Below are 15,249 nucleotides of genomic sequence, written 5' to 3' on the forward strand. Positions count from 1 at the left end.
AAAAAAAGAATGAAATACAATCACTTGAAAAAGATATAAACGAGGTAGAAGATCAAATAAGAAATGATTTTCAACATGTAAATGAAAATATATTCGCCCAACTTTCCAAGATTAAATTAGAATTAGAACAATTAAAAGAGGAAGAAGTAAGAGCTCAAGAAATTAGAAGCAGACTAAGATGGTATGCTGAAGGAGAGAAACCAACCAGTTATTTTTGCCATTTAGAGAAAAGAAATTTTACAAATAAGCTGATACATAAACTAGTAGATGATTCAGGTAATATGATTACAGATGGAAACCACATACTAGAGCAACAAAAACACTTCTATCAAAAATTATATACCGGACGACCTCCCTTCTTAACCCCCTCATTTTAGGTACGAAAAACTCGCCTTATACACAGCGATATACGGTACTAATCCAAATTTTGAAAACGATAACCTTGATAGTTTTTTAAAAGATATCAAACTCCTAAACTTGATTTGAATTTAAGAGACAGTATAGAACAAGAAATCACTCAAGAAGAAATTAATAGAGTTGTCATGGATATGAAAAATAACAAGAGTCCAGGTCTTGATGGTTTCAGCATAGAATTTTTTAATTTTTTTGGAAGGAATTAGGCCCTTGGATCTTCAGATACATTAATGAATCTTTTAGTAATAGGAAATTAACAATAACAGTAAACAGAGGTATCATTACCTGTATTCCCAAAGGTAAAAAGGATAGAACTTTACTTAAAAACTGGCGACCTATAACTCTCCTTAATGTATTATACAAAATAATGAGTGCATGTATTGCAAATAGAATAAAGAAAATTCTCCCTTCCCTAATTGATGAACATCAAACTGGCTTTATACCAGGAAGATGCATAGCAGAAAATATAAGATTATCATATGATATCATATTTCATCTAAAAGAACAAAATAAAACAGGGCTTCTTCTTCTTATAGATTTTGAGAAAGCCATATTCCAATTTCCAAATCATTCATAATAGACGTACTTAAAAAAATTTGGTTTTGGATCCTATGTTGTTGATTGGGTAAATATGCCTATAAACAATAGTTCGTCCTGTGTCATACAAAATGGCCATCTTTCTTCTTTCTTTGAAAATGAAAGAGGATGTAGACAAGGTGATCCCATTTCCCCATATCTTTTTATTCTAGTAGCTGAAATCCTTAGCATACTTATTAGAGAGAATACAAACATTAGAGGTATAGAGATGCATTTAAAAGAACATAAACTTGGTCAATATGCAGATGACACTGAATTATTCTTAGAGGGTACTCCGGAATGTCTTAATGCTGTAATTAAAACACTTAACGATTTTTACCAAATGTCAGGGCTGAAAATTAATATGGATAAAACAAAGGCTTTATGAATAGGTGCCCTCGCTGGGAGTAGATTAAAAATATGTGATCAGCTCAACTTGGAGTGGCACACTGGAGACTTTGAAGTTCTAGATATTATTCTTAACCCGGAATTAAAGGATTTATGGGTAATCAATACTCGTAAAAGATTAGAAAATATCACTAAACTTTTAGCAAACTGGAGAAAAAGGCATTTAACATTAATTGGGAAAATTACAGTTATTAAAACACTTGCTTTACCACATCTAGTTCACATATTCACGGCATTCCCAAATCCGCCCGATGCTTTTATTTAGAAATTAGATAAAATATTTTTTTTATTTTCTTTGGAACGGAAAAACAGATAAAATAAAAAGAGAAAATATTAAGAGAGAATATAAAAATGGGGGACTAAGAATGCCCGATTTTAAAACTTTTGTGAAATCTCTAAAAATCTCCTTTTAAAGTAAATGTATTAAACATCAGAAATGTCAGCAATATGACATTCCAGTAAAAGATTTACTAAGATTAGGTTCAAATGCTTTTATTTACACAAAAGTTTCTAACCCTTATTGGAACGATGTTATTAAAGCTTGGTGTGACTATTTTGGAAAATATGAATTAGACCTTTCTCTTATTGAAGACATTATGAATCAACCATTATGGTTAAACCACTACTTAAACTCCCCAAAGTTTTCATAAAAGATTGGTATATTAAGGGTATTTGGTCCCTAAAACATATTTGTCAGGGAAATAGATTTATTCCATTTGAAACTCTAAAAGAAAGATACAATATTAAAGGGATCTTTTTGCATTATGTTCAGCTTATTTCAATTATTCCCCAAACATGGAAAACAGCAATTAAAAAACATTTTGATGTAGATTTATACTTTGACATGTATATTATTCCTTGTTATCAGGACTTATTGATTTGTAAAAAAGGTTCAAGACTCTTTTATGATAAACTTATTTTTTCTGACTCACAACCTAAAATATGTAAGAAATGGGAAACTGAATTTGGTGAATGCTTAGAATGGGCTAATTTTTTTGTCTCTTTTAGAATAGATATTAGAGATGTAAAATCGATAGATTTTCAATTTAGATTTCTGCATAGAATGATATATACAAAAAAAGAACTTTATAAAATGAAACTTGTCGATGATGATTTATGTGAATTTTGCAAGATAGAGAAAGAAAACTTGATGCATGTATTTTATGACTGTGAATATGTGTTCGAATTCTGGCAAAACTTGGAGGCTTTCCTGAATTCTGTGGGAAATAATCAAATACTTTTTACAAGATTTAATGTATGTTTTGGTGAAATAAGTGCAAAACCTGCAAATAATCATATTATTATGTTAGCTAAGAGACACATTTTTATTTCTAGTTTAAAGAAAAAGAAACCCTCATTAGACGTTTTTAAACAAGTATTAAAAGATGCTATTTACTTGGAATATCTGTCAGCAAAAACTAATAATATGCTTAGCACTTATAACAAAAAGTGGATATTGTATTGTGGTTTACATGATGCTTTGAATCTTACATAGATTGCTGACTGTGTGTTATTTTTGATTGTTTCCAATCACTTTGACTCTATTGCCAAAGAAAGACTGTAATGTTTTTCCAAGATAAGGATTACAATACTATAATTCGGTACTGTTTATTCCTTTATTATTAGCTTATCTTTCTACGATTGCTCATAAATATGGTGTTAACTACTTCCATGCCAGAACATCTTGCTCGATCCTTCATGATCAAGGCCTGTCCTCCAATTATGCGGTGTCAAAATGTTAATTGCTATATATGTATATATCACTGTGTATGTAACCACTGAAACTGGAATAAAAATGATTTGAAAAAAAGAAGAAGTCTGAGATGAGAAGGTTGTATGACGGTGTTGCAGGTGAGGGTCCGGAGAGCCACCCTAGTTCAGTTCCCGACCTATGGGGAGCTGTATGAGGGCCTGTGCTCCACCACGGGGGAGATCCCCATCGCCATCTACCGCTCTGAGAAACGGCCTACGCCTGTCGTGTCCTCAGACCCAGATATCAGGGTAACGTCTTGCGTTTGTGATCGATAACACTCCTCACCTACTTATAACACACCAGTAGGGCTGGGACGGGTAACTCGGACCCGGATCTGTGATTAGTCACATGATATATTGTTTAATGACAAAAATTCTCCATGGTTACACTATAAGTCACTGATGTTTGTGTTTATTTCTGACTATGCACCCACTCCTTCTGACTTTTAAGTTTTTGAATAAAGATAACGCTTCAGTCAACTTCGGTGTATTCATGACCAGATCATTTCATATGTGTATCCATGTGTTATCGTTTTTCAGATGCTTAAACATTCATAGTTTTCTCTCTAATCACATAAACAACTGTTAAACATCTCATTCACTAATAAAAGACAACTTTCTCATAAAAACAAGTCATCATCTGAGTGTTTACAATGTCTGTGTGATGCTACATCCCCCCCATTATTGCACAAATAATTGCGAGAGTCATGGCCTTCCAAAAACTACGTCTGAAAACCTATGATGCGACAATATATATTACTATCTAAATAGTTTTTGCAAGGCTCCGGTAAAACATTTCTCCGTCGGACATTTTGTACCAAGAGCTACAGCAGGGACCTGGGTTGGGTCGGGTAATGGGGTCTGGGTACCCGGAGAGTAATTTTGGACTCACCCCAGCCCTACAAAAGCTCCAGAAACATATCTTGTCTTAATGTTTTTTTATGTTTTGTGTCAAATTTCTAAATTAAAAATCTTCACTATGCCTGTCTTTGCACAAATCTGTATGGTTGCATGTGGCAATTTATCAGAAACATCTCGCTCCATATCACATAATCCCAAAATACTTTTCATCATGGGACCCAGTTGCTGTGCAGAGTTGAGTCCCTTAGGCTTGCTAGGATCATATCACAGGTTTATCTCAGATTTGACCTGATTATTATTAGTTATCAGCACTATTCCCTTGCTCTTGGATTTCACCAACTTTGAGGACATTAATTATTTCAGGCTGTGATAATACTGAAATACTGTTCAAAGCAATGTTAAACTCAGCTCATTAGCTGACAATCCTTCCTGGACAGTGAGTGCTGAGTTTTGTATTTAACACATTACTCATCAATGGATCACAATTAGCTCACAATGCCTTGACTGAGTACCCACAAGCACCCTGCTTGACAGCGTTGTATCTCTTAAAGAGGAGAAATACAGTTACCTCAGACTTCAGAACTAATATTTAATAATATTCTCATTTTCTACTTTACAGAGCATGAATAACAACATCAGCAAGCCAAGGCAGCCAAAGTACAAACAGTCCATCGCCAGCAAAATGTACTTCTCTGACACGGACCAGAACGAGGCTCGGGATCTCATCAACAGCAGAATGAAAAGCCTCAACATTACTGATGACCAAAGTAAGATCGGAAGCTCTGCTAGTTTTGTGTCTCCAGAGTTGTCTTCCTTTGATATTCCTCTCACTCTCGAGTCCCAACTTTTCACATGTAGAGTTTTAATCAGGTAGAGTTATCTCCCTTTGAAATGATTATGTGAGTGATATCTTAACATGATCATTTCAGGAATAGGTAATAGAGAATGTGTTCATTCCGGAAGTGGAATCAATTATCCCCGAGGCTGTGGGTTGATTCTATTGACGAAATCAATAGATTTGATTGATTACACCCACTAAAACCATGCTATGATTGATATAATTTCTCTATAATTTTGCATGATGACATATTGTTTTACTTATTAAAAAATGCACTTTCAGGATGGCCAGTGAATTCCTGGCTCAGAAGCAAATACATCAATAGCCGGACGTCATGATAATGGTTTCAGAATAAATGATGTGTTGGACAGTTTTGGTGTTAGTCAGCCAGGATGCTCCGCAGAAGGGATAATCAGTTATTATATTTAATGTGTCAGCCTGATATTAGAATAACCAAAGTGATGTTAGATAATTACTACTTTGGTGAACCCATGAAGACCTGGGTTCGCTTGACATAGGAGGCGATTAAATGAATCAAGTGGTCAGGCTGACATGGTTGATGCATGTCATTGTGTCCAAATTGCATCAATTGATGTTCATGATGTCAGTCACTTGATTGTCTGCTCCTGGCCTGATTATTTACAGGATGTCATCAAAAAGTTGGAATATTGCTAAGTGTGGCATTAAAAACAAACAATCTAATCTGGTGAAACCCATGTACTTGGGCATGGTGTTGGACTGCACAGCAAGTGTCCGCCATAGACAGCTGACTCCCATTGTCCCTAGCATCCTTGAGTTAAATGTTCAGTGATTTCACATTCATTTTGATTATGGTAAGAAGTCCAGAGGAATTCAGTTGATGGTTTTGTGGATACAAAAAATTCAAAAGGGGAATGTTATAGTTTTTAACCAAACAACTCATTCTTAACTTTTTTATTATATTTTCATGGTTGTTAAACCAGAAGATAATTTGGACAAGACTAAAGCAAAATTTGTCACTTTTTTAAGAGCTTCAGTGTTTAAGGTTGTATTTTTCTACAGAAAAGTTATCAGCACAGATACAGTTTTATTGGGACTGTTCACTTGTTCTGTTATGAATGCAATATAAAGCATTATCATACCTCACTGTCAGATTGATGAGATCTGATTGGTCCACGTGATCTTGATAAATACTGTGTAACCCGCCTTGAGGTGAAGAAATTTGTCAGCGGGGGAATAAATCTCTCTACCGAGCAAATCAGGCTGCACATGGATTTCTGAGACACAGAATAAATCCCTAATCCTGCTTCAAAGCAAAAAAACGCACGCTCTTTCCGAGTTAGTGGGAGTCACGTGACATAGTGCAGGCTAACCTCAGCTCAATCGAACAGCTGTTTTCTATCAATTTTGCATTTGTTTGAATTCTTTTACAATATCATATTAAAAATTGTCATATCAATCAGGGTACATGGGGTTTTATGCATCCCTTGTTAAGTTTTATACCACCCGCCTCCGGCTCCGCAGGATGCATAAAACCCAATGTACCCCTCGTGATCCTGCTACAACTTATAAATTCATTCATGGATATATCTTGCTTGTACAGGTCCAGCCAAAGAACAAGATAGCTTGCTCTCCTATGTGATAGTGAACCCATCTCCCAAAAGGAAACTGAAGAATGGAGATATGATGTAAGTGTATTTATCATGTAGGTGATAGTTTTTTAAATGTTAGAGACCAGTCTGATAAACTTTGTATCAAGAGCCTAATTACCACAAATACATCTTTGACTTTGTTGTTTTAAGAATAAACTTATAGGAATGATTATAATCAACATGTGTTTTCAATCTCATTAAAATCAGATCCTAGTTCTTGCTATCGCTAAACAAAGATCTGAGGACATCCCATTACGGGTCATGTCAGGACGACCTTTCATCCGACCAATCAAAGCGTAGCTTACCAGATCATGAAAGTGACAGTTGGATTGTGTTTTCTGATCATGCAACCTCGAAAATGTTAACACGGGGTATTCCGAACGACAGTTTCGGCCTGTACGACTGATTCTGTCAAAATTATCGTCGATCTCTCGCTTCCGTGGGATAAACATTTGAACGGAGGAGACCTTGCACAGTACGTGGGAAGTACTGCCATACAATCTCAACCATATACATGTATTAGATATTAAGGAAAGTTTGTTTATTCAGTTTTGAAAATTTTAATTGAGAACATATTTTTCAAGCGTAGTCTGAAATGTAAGTCGCCAGGTTGAAACGAGTGCCATAAAGCTTGAGAAAGCTGCTTTCTAATTGGCTATTGTCAAATTCTTGTTGGTCATGTCAGTGGTCGGTCAAGGTTAGCGAAAGGTCGCTTTGATGTGACCCGTAATGGGATGTCCTCAGATCTTTGTTTAGGGGCAGCGAGAACTTAGATCTGATTATAATGAGATTGCATTTGTTTTTGTATTGTAAATAGGATGTATTAGAAAGAACAAATTGTATTAAGCGAGCCAAAATATTAATCTTGTTATAAGGACATGTTAAGATCAGGAAACATTGTCAGCTATTATTCGCTCTGTAGAGAGTGATGCCTCACCATCAGTATGTTCATTACCTCAGACAAGACAAGTTAGTCTCCCGGTACCGCCTCTAGTGGTCTAGTGGTAGAGCGTGCGCCCAGAGAACGGAAGGTCTGGGGTTCAATTCCCGTCCGCGTCATACCAAAAGAAATTAAAAGATGGCACTTGTTGTTAGCCTGTCTTGTCCTTGCCATATGGGGCTAAAACAAGGACTGGTCGACTTGGTCACTATACTGTGTCTGAGTGGGTTATTTATGTTTAACTGCGTCATGGTATCTCAGTGTGCTAGCACTGTAAATCAACTAGTACAAGCAGCCACATATGCATGCATGTTGCTATATAAGTGCAATAATCTTTGATGCGACGTTATACCCCATTTCACCTCACCTACTCTCCCTGTATGAGTGAGTATGGTTTTATGTCGTTTTTAGCAATATTCCAGCAATATGACAATGATGGCTACCAGAAATTGGCTTCCCACATTGTACCCTATGCTTCATCGAACCTGGACTTTTGTTGAGATGAGCGCTTACTTTTACCACCAGGCTACCCAACCGTGTATATAGGGGCGGTCGGGTAGCCTAGTGGTTAAAGCATTCGCTCGTCATGCCGAAGACCCGGGTTCGATTCCAGACATGGGTACAATGTGGGAAGCCCATTTCTGGTGTTTCCCGACGTGATATTGCTGGAATATTGCTAAAAGGGCGTAAAACCATACTCACTCACTCTCACCAACCGTGTATAGGTGTATAGAGTTTTGTTGGAATGAAGTAGCAATTGATTAAAGTAACGTAAAATCCCGCCTTCTGACTTTAAAAGATCTCCCACTCTCATTTTCTAGCTATGTGATACAACCAAGCACCATGATGGCCGTCCCGAGCAAACTACGATCAAAGACGCAGAGAAATGTCTCAGCTAAACATCTGAACTTCACAGTCAACTCTGTGCCCACACCAACTCTAACCCGAACATCCCAGACTCGCGTTAGCTGGAATCTATCTGCCCACACCGAAAACCCGAAGCCTAATGGATCACGACCCAGTGATTATCGATTCCGATCAAAATCTGAATCTCAAGTGCCTAAAGTGGAGTGATAATGTGCCTTGTCCTCTTCGTTGCTAAACAGACTGAACTGTCACCTGTCTAGGTTGACATCTGCATGAACTATTTGATCCTCATGTCGGAACATCTCGATCAAGGTGCTGATGTTGCTGAGGGTGATACCTCCGTACCTTACATTGAACAATTGATGATCTCTAAGATTCTGTACAAGGATTGGACATACTTCTTAACCAGTTGTGAACATACCAAACTGAAAAATGAACCTGCTGATCTGAATATGATATCTGAACTTTCATAGTATGACCTTTGACCACGAGTACATAATTATATTCTTCACATTTTGTTAATTTAAAATATTAATCTTATTTTTTAAAATGCAATATAAAATTAACTATATTTTTTTCCTAGTTATATCATGGGTTAAAGTTCCTTAATGCAAAAAGAAATGTTATCAGGACATACATTTTGTATTTGCCACCTCTTCCAGAAGCAGAGAGAACTTTTTGTTAGGATTGTGAGTAAAATGGTTTCTTCTATTTTTTAACCATGAAATTAAGTGAAATTTGCTTGCACAATCATGATTAAAGATGAAGACAATTTAACTTGTGAAACTGATTCTCACAATAGAAGTTCACACCATCAGTCTCGTCACAATATGGCTGAAATATTGCCCATGTGACGTTAAATAATAACTCACTCACTCACTCACACCATCAGTTCAAACCCACAAGATAGCTGGGTGTTCAGAGTGCAATTCTAATTATCCCCTTATTATCTAGAATGGAAATATTCCTTGAATCAAATCACCTTCTTGTCAATAATGCAGCAGCTGACCTCTTCTCAAACAACTGAGTTTAATCATGTCAATACAATCACATTAATGAACATCAATTGTGTGTCATTTCCTGAGTGGACCAACGTGCAATGAGATATGTATAGGTAGGTGTGCTCGTCCTGTTTACACTGAATTTAGAGGGGGAAAAGCTCTTATTGTGGAACAGCTGATGTTTGCATACATATATTACCTGCATCTGATTTGAATAGAGCCGTCTCCTTTATATTATAGTAAAATATCAATGTCTCAAATTGCCTGAAACAAAATAAGACCATAAACAGTTGAAATGTTTAAAAAAAGTTATTTCAGTGGTATTTCCACATAGTCATCCTGCTCCAACTTGGTGTTCAAGTATTTGGTTGAATTTGTCGAATGCCTTATTTTCATGATTTTTCTCCAGGATGGAAAAGGGTTCCTGTATAATCCCAAATGCTCTGTGTTCTAGCCCTCATGAGTGTAGCCGACTTTGTGCACATTTGAAAAATCATACGTGATTTGTATAATTTGAATACTCAAACTAATGTTGCTTGCTATGTTCATCAAAGCTTAGGGTGTCATTTTAAAATTTCGCTACCCTTTCGTTTCCCGAGGAACAGCAGGATAGATGGACTACTGTTTGCCTGGGTGTAGTTTCCACGTACTGTCAGATAACCACAATGTTAATATGCAGAGTTTATTGCAAAGGTTTACCTTATGCTTTTTGTACTCAGCATTTCTCCAAAATATTTACCATGGTGCCGTTGTACAAAGGGATCTTAGCACTAAGGTGATTGTAACTCCCATACCTTAACATAGACTTACGACTGTCGTAGCGCTAAGGTTGTTTTGAACGGCACCCAGGTCAGTAACCATGGTCCCTCCCTATAGTTTCATCAATTATTCCCCCAAACAATGAACAGATCAGTAACCATAGCTCTTCCCAATAATTGCATAAATCATTACCTATATTAATAAACAGATTTGTAGTCAGGGTTCTTCTCAATGGTTGCATCAATCATTCCTCCAAAGCAAGAAACAAAACAGTAGTGGTTTCTGTGTATGGTTCTGTCAATCATTTCTCAGAAATGAAGCCACGTTTCTACCCAATATGTAAATGGATCGTTTTGCCAAAAGGGCAACCATGTCCTTCCAATTATCAATCATTCCTCCAAAATAGAATTAACAGAATTGCAGCCAGGGTTCTTCCTTGTGATTACATCAATATTTCCACCAAATGATTAACCGACTGGTAGCAAGAAGTCTCACCAGCTTCCTTCAGAATTATGTACCGAATGGTTGCCAGAGTTCTCCCTGTAGTTTGTATCAATCATTCCTTCACAAAAATAAACAGAATCATATCCATGGTTCCTCTGTATGGCTGCATCAATCATTCCTCAAAATAGATACACTGAATAGTTTCTAGCCTTCTTCCAAATAGTTTCTTCATTCAATCATTCTTCTGAAGCAGCTAGGTGAACAGTAGCCATAGGTCTTCCAAACTATGTCAATCATTCTGAAGCAGGTGAACAGTAGCCATAGGTCTTCCAAACTATGTCAATCATTCTGAAGCAGGTGAACAGTAGCCATAGGTCTTCCAAACTATGTCAATCATTCTTCCAAACCTAACCACAATGACAGCTATGGTTATTCTTAGTTATGAAATCATCCAGGGACCAATAGGTCATTCTTACCAGATGGTTAAACACAAACACAAATAACAAATTACACATGCCTGTTGTCATTTCCTGACAAAAAGCATCTCAGTTTGTTGATCATGTGGATATAGATCTGATTGTTTATGAAGAAAATACTCTCAAGTCACAATTCTCAATTAGAATGGGTTTGCTTTGTCAGCAAATGATAATGATTTCATGGTGCTAGTTTCAAACACATAAATTACCATATCACAACATGTGAAGAATGTAACAATAGCAACAATTTCTTTGACTTTATCAGAACTATTTCATTATAATATTTTGATGTTTATATGTTATTTTCTTACAACCAAGAATGAATTGCTTTTATTATGTTTCAGTATCCACTTGCTAATAACCGGAACCAAATTTTCGTCATTTGAAATTCATTGCAAATGTCACTCATAGTTTGAACTGAAATAATTTGTGATACTGCGTGAATCTCACATCCAGTATTTATTTGATACTGAATCTCAATATGATTGTAACTGTTTTGGGGATCTGTGGTCAAACCAATATTTTATGTACATTTCTTGTAGTTATGTAGAATATCTAGTGCTGGTTATTGTAACTATACTGAACTTTATTGTACATGTTTTTTGACAAACCACAAGTGTTTGGTGTGCATGGTACACTGTGAAGATAACTGTGTCCCCTGTTTCCAATGGCTCCTGAGAGAGCTACTTCTTAGGACCAACCTTTGTTATTTATTGGGTTACAAATTTATTTTTTAAGTCCATGTAGGTGGGAATATCTGAAAAAGATTGTTCAGATTTGATTTGTGTTCTTCAAAGAGTTACTTGAATATGTTGTCATGCTGTTTTTCTGGTCTTGCAGATTAATCATGTATGCATAATAGAGTTATAGAGTGCTGAATAAGAGTAACCTCCCTTTCGTTCTTGGATAAACAAACAGATAACATCAGATGCTGAAAACATGTCTGATTACATCATTGATCTTTTGGTGTTGGTATTTGTTTTTATTTTTTCACATTTTTAAGTGTTACCCATTCAATTTGCATTTCAGATTTCATTTTTTTTCACTTTTTATTTCTGGGGGGCTTCTCTAATCTGTAAACTGATTTTTTAAGCAAACAATCTCTGTTATATGTCATGTAATGACCACTTGGTTGTGACGAATCATTTTCTAGTTCAGGAAAGAGGAAATTATTGATTTTGACGATGGTTTTGCTTGATATTTTTCCTGTGATAACCATTAATTCCAAATATTTTTGTTCCAAAGATTGTATCAGTTATTGTCTATATACTGAATAATATCATTCCTGTATGACACGTTTTCTTAAATTCCATTCCGTATTATGGATAAACTATGTTAAAGATCTGATACTGATTGATATTGAAATGCATTAAATGTTTAACTTTTCATCTGCATAATACCAGATGCTAACCTTGCCATACCGCATATTCAACATGGTTTTATTCCATAAGACGTTGAGAACATCTAACTGATATATTATGTTACACTAGTGTTATTGTTTATACACCTCTTCCAGATTCTGTCAGTAATACATCACCTTTGATTGCGCTGAGAAATACCTTATTTGAGGTATAAAGCACCCAAGTTATCAAGGGTGGATCTGTAGGACTGCTTATTTTATTGGGTTTTCACCAGCATTCGAAGTAGTTGCCTGCAGTGTTGGAAGTAAGCACCTGCCCATAGACTCGTGGCAGGTAGTTCTCCTGTCGGGCTGGTAGTTTCAAAGTTGTATGGGTCCTTGTCACAATAAGCTGTTTTTTTAGATAAGGGCCTGAAGAGTTCCGTCAGGGCTTGTAGTTTCTAAAGTCTCTGGCAGCCATGCAATTTTTATTATTTTGAACACTGTTTGCCTGCCGTGGCTAGCAGTTTTCTAGGTGGGCCAGTAATTTTTCAAACCCCTTAAACCCCCATCTCGCCTGTCTAGTAACTTTGGTCTAACTTTCAAGTCAGAACATTCAATAAGAAGAATGTGCTAAAATCTTTCTTATCATTTAATAGTTTATACCTATTGGTTCAACATTCATATAGCTGGAATATTGCTGAGTGCAGTGTTAAACAAAAAAACAACCCAAAATCAAATGTCCTGTTTGCCATGCAATATGATTAAAAATAGATGATAAGATTATTTTGATATGATTTTCAAATGTTATTTTTACATACACCACTGTGTATGATGACTGATGTCGATCTGATGTTCCACCCGAGAGTATAAGTCGAATGTAATGTTGAAAAATTTAGCTTGACTGTATCTTTTGCCTTAATATACGTTTATGAAATATATTTTAAAGAAAGTATGTTGTTGACTGGTTAGTAAAGCAATGGACATATATGAAATATATTTGGGGGTTGGGTTGGAAATGCAGGATCCTCATCTTCCCATCATAAGCATAAGGACTTGAACTGGAGGTACTGGTATATTTTTTGTTTTAAATTTCTTTTTAGAAAAAAATGTAAAAAAAAAATTATTTTTATTTTTTTTTGACTGGAGGTATATTTTTTGGGTTTTGTTTGTTTTGTTTTTTTACTGGAGGTATATGTGTATATACTAAAGTGGGAAGTGGGTGTTGTAGGCTAGGGAGTGAAAGCATAAACACCATGTCAGGGTGTGTGACACACAGTCAGCCAGGTGTGACATTGTATCACCATGATCCCTTCTCAAGTCGGATCTTAAATCACGCATGGAGTTGGGAGTGCCTAGGTCCCGCTTCCACATAGGGATCCTCCTGCTACGATTGTCGTAAGCCTATTCTATAAAATTACCGTATTTTCTTGAGTATAGTGCGCACCCATGGGGGGAAAAAACATCCAAACTCATAATTCGTGTATAATGCGCACCCCCTTCTACACAGCTGTGTTTTTTGGAAAAAAAGTGCGCACTATACTCAAGAAAATACGGTAAGAGTAACTATTGTCTTAGCTCTATGATCGCTTTATGGAACATGGCCCAGGATTACCTATAGTCCTACGGTCATGTGCTCAGAACCACCCACCATATTGTCCTGGGGTAAGGCACCATGCATTGATGTATAGTCTGTCTTCCGGACTCTAGCGAAAAAAATAAAAAGGAGTCCATCTCAAGTCTAGAATGATTTCGAAATTAAGGATTGTTCTGAGCCCCATTTTGATTTTATTATTTTTATTTTATATAAATATATATATTTCAATAAGATAACTTTATAACTAAATGTCAGTCTGAGTGATGCCCCACAACCTGACATAGCAATACTCATATCAAACTAACCATACGTGTCTGATTGATTGAAAGGCATTGGAAACATTGAGCTTTGTATTTTGTACTTTTCTATTAATTAATTTAGTTGTTAAAATGTATTAACATATTTTGGTAGTATATATAGTCTATAATATATTGTAACCTACTTAACCTTAATAGTAGGGGTGCACATGGTAGAGGTGTTCCTCAAGACACTGGTCAGACAATCAATCAATTTATGATACCTCACGATAAGTAGCAGACTAACTAAACAAATTAAACAATAATTTTCCTTATTAGCCCAAATAAATTAAAAGTAATGACTTATGATCTCTGATAGAATATGGGATCAGGTGGTCCAGCTCGCTGACTTGGATGATGCATGTCATCGTATCCAAATTGCATGGATCGATGCTCATGATGCCAATCACTGGATTGTCTGGTCCAGACTTGATAATTTACAGATTGCCGTCATATAGCTGGAATATTACTGAGTGCGGCGTTAAACAACAAACACACAAACAGATCTGATAGAGGATGAATATGACTCATTTTAGCTATACAGGGATATATTTGTTAATTGTCTCTTGATGAGTGGACGTCCCTCTCTTAAGGTGAGCACCATGTCGAAATCAAAGAGTGTGAGAGGAAAGGCCTGATGTTATATCACAGATACATGGAATCGAAAAATGCAGAATGGTTCTAATGTGTAAATGATTTTTTACACAGACGTTGCCATCAGTTATGATCTTGTATGAAACACAAGACATATATACTTGCATTATGTGATCAGGGATTTGTAGCCTAGCTATTGGATTGGTAGTGTTTGTTCGTTGTCCTCCTTGGTGCATGCAAAAACGTAGTCAGATTCTATTAATCAAAATGGATTTACTGCCATGCAAACATTGCTTGTGTTTTTTTGTTGTTAAAACCACACAATGTTGTTCTGAATTGATCATGTTTGTCTTAAAGATTATTGATGTGTGTGGTTTCATTGTCAACAATGTATTTGCTATTAATACCGTATGCTTGGTAGAATTTTGTTTTTTTAAGTAATGATATGGAATTAAG

At 36.0% G+C, this 15,249-nt stretch overlaps 1 protein-coding gene and 1 long non-coding RNA gene across 3 annotated transcripts in view; one reads left to right on the forward strand and one right to left on the reverse strand.

Annotated features, from left to right (window-relative positions):
- The window catches only part of LOC139473534 (potassium channel subfamily T member 2-like), a 96,828-nt gene extending 83,568 nt beyond the window's left edge, over positions 1 to 13,260 (forward strand). The window contains exons 28-31 of the mRNA XM_071256157.1: positions 3,250 to 3,399; positions 4,631 to 4,778; positions 6,432 to 6,516; positions 8,242 to 13,260. Of these exons, the coding sequence (XP_071112258.1) occupies positions 3,250 to 3,399; positions 4,631 to 4,778; positions 6,432 to 6,516; positions 8,242 to 8,494 (636 nt within the window). The 3' untranslated portion in view covers positions 8,495 to 13,260. The remainder of the gene's footprint in view (positions 1 to 3,249; positions 3,400 to 4,630; positions 4,779 to 6,431; positions 6,517 to 8,241) is intronic.
- Positions 1 to 15,249, reverse strand: part of LOC139473568 (uncharacterized) — a 481,685-nt gene that overhangs the window by 414,682 nt on the left and 51,754 nt on the right. The window lies entirely within an intron of this gene.

This window comes from Haliotis cracherodii, unplaced genomic scaffold (assembly GCF_022045235.1).
Source record: "Haliotis cracherodii isolate W230 unplaced genomic scaffold, xgHalCrac1.p SCAF_1, whole genome shotgun sequence".
Lineage (NCBI taxonomy): Eukaryota > Metazoa > Mollusca > Gastropoda > Lepetellida > Haliotidae > Haliotis > Haliotis cracherodii.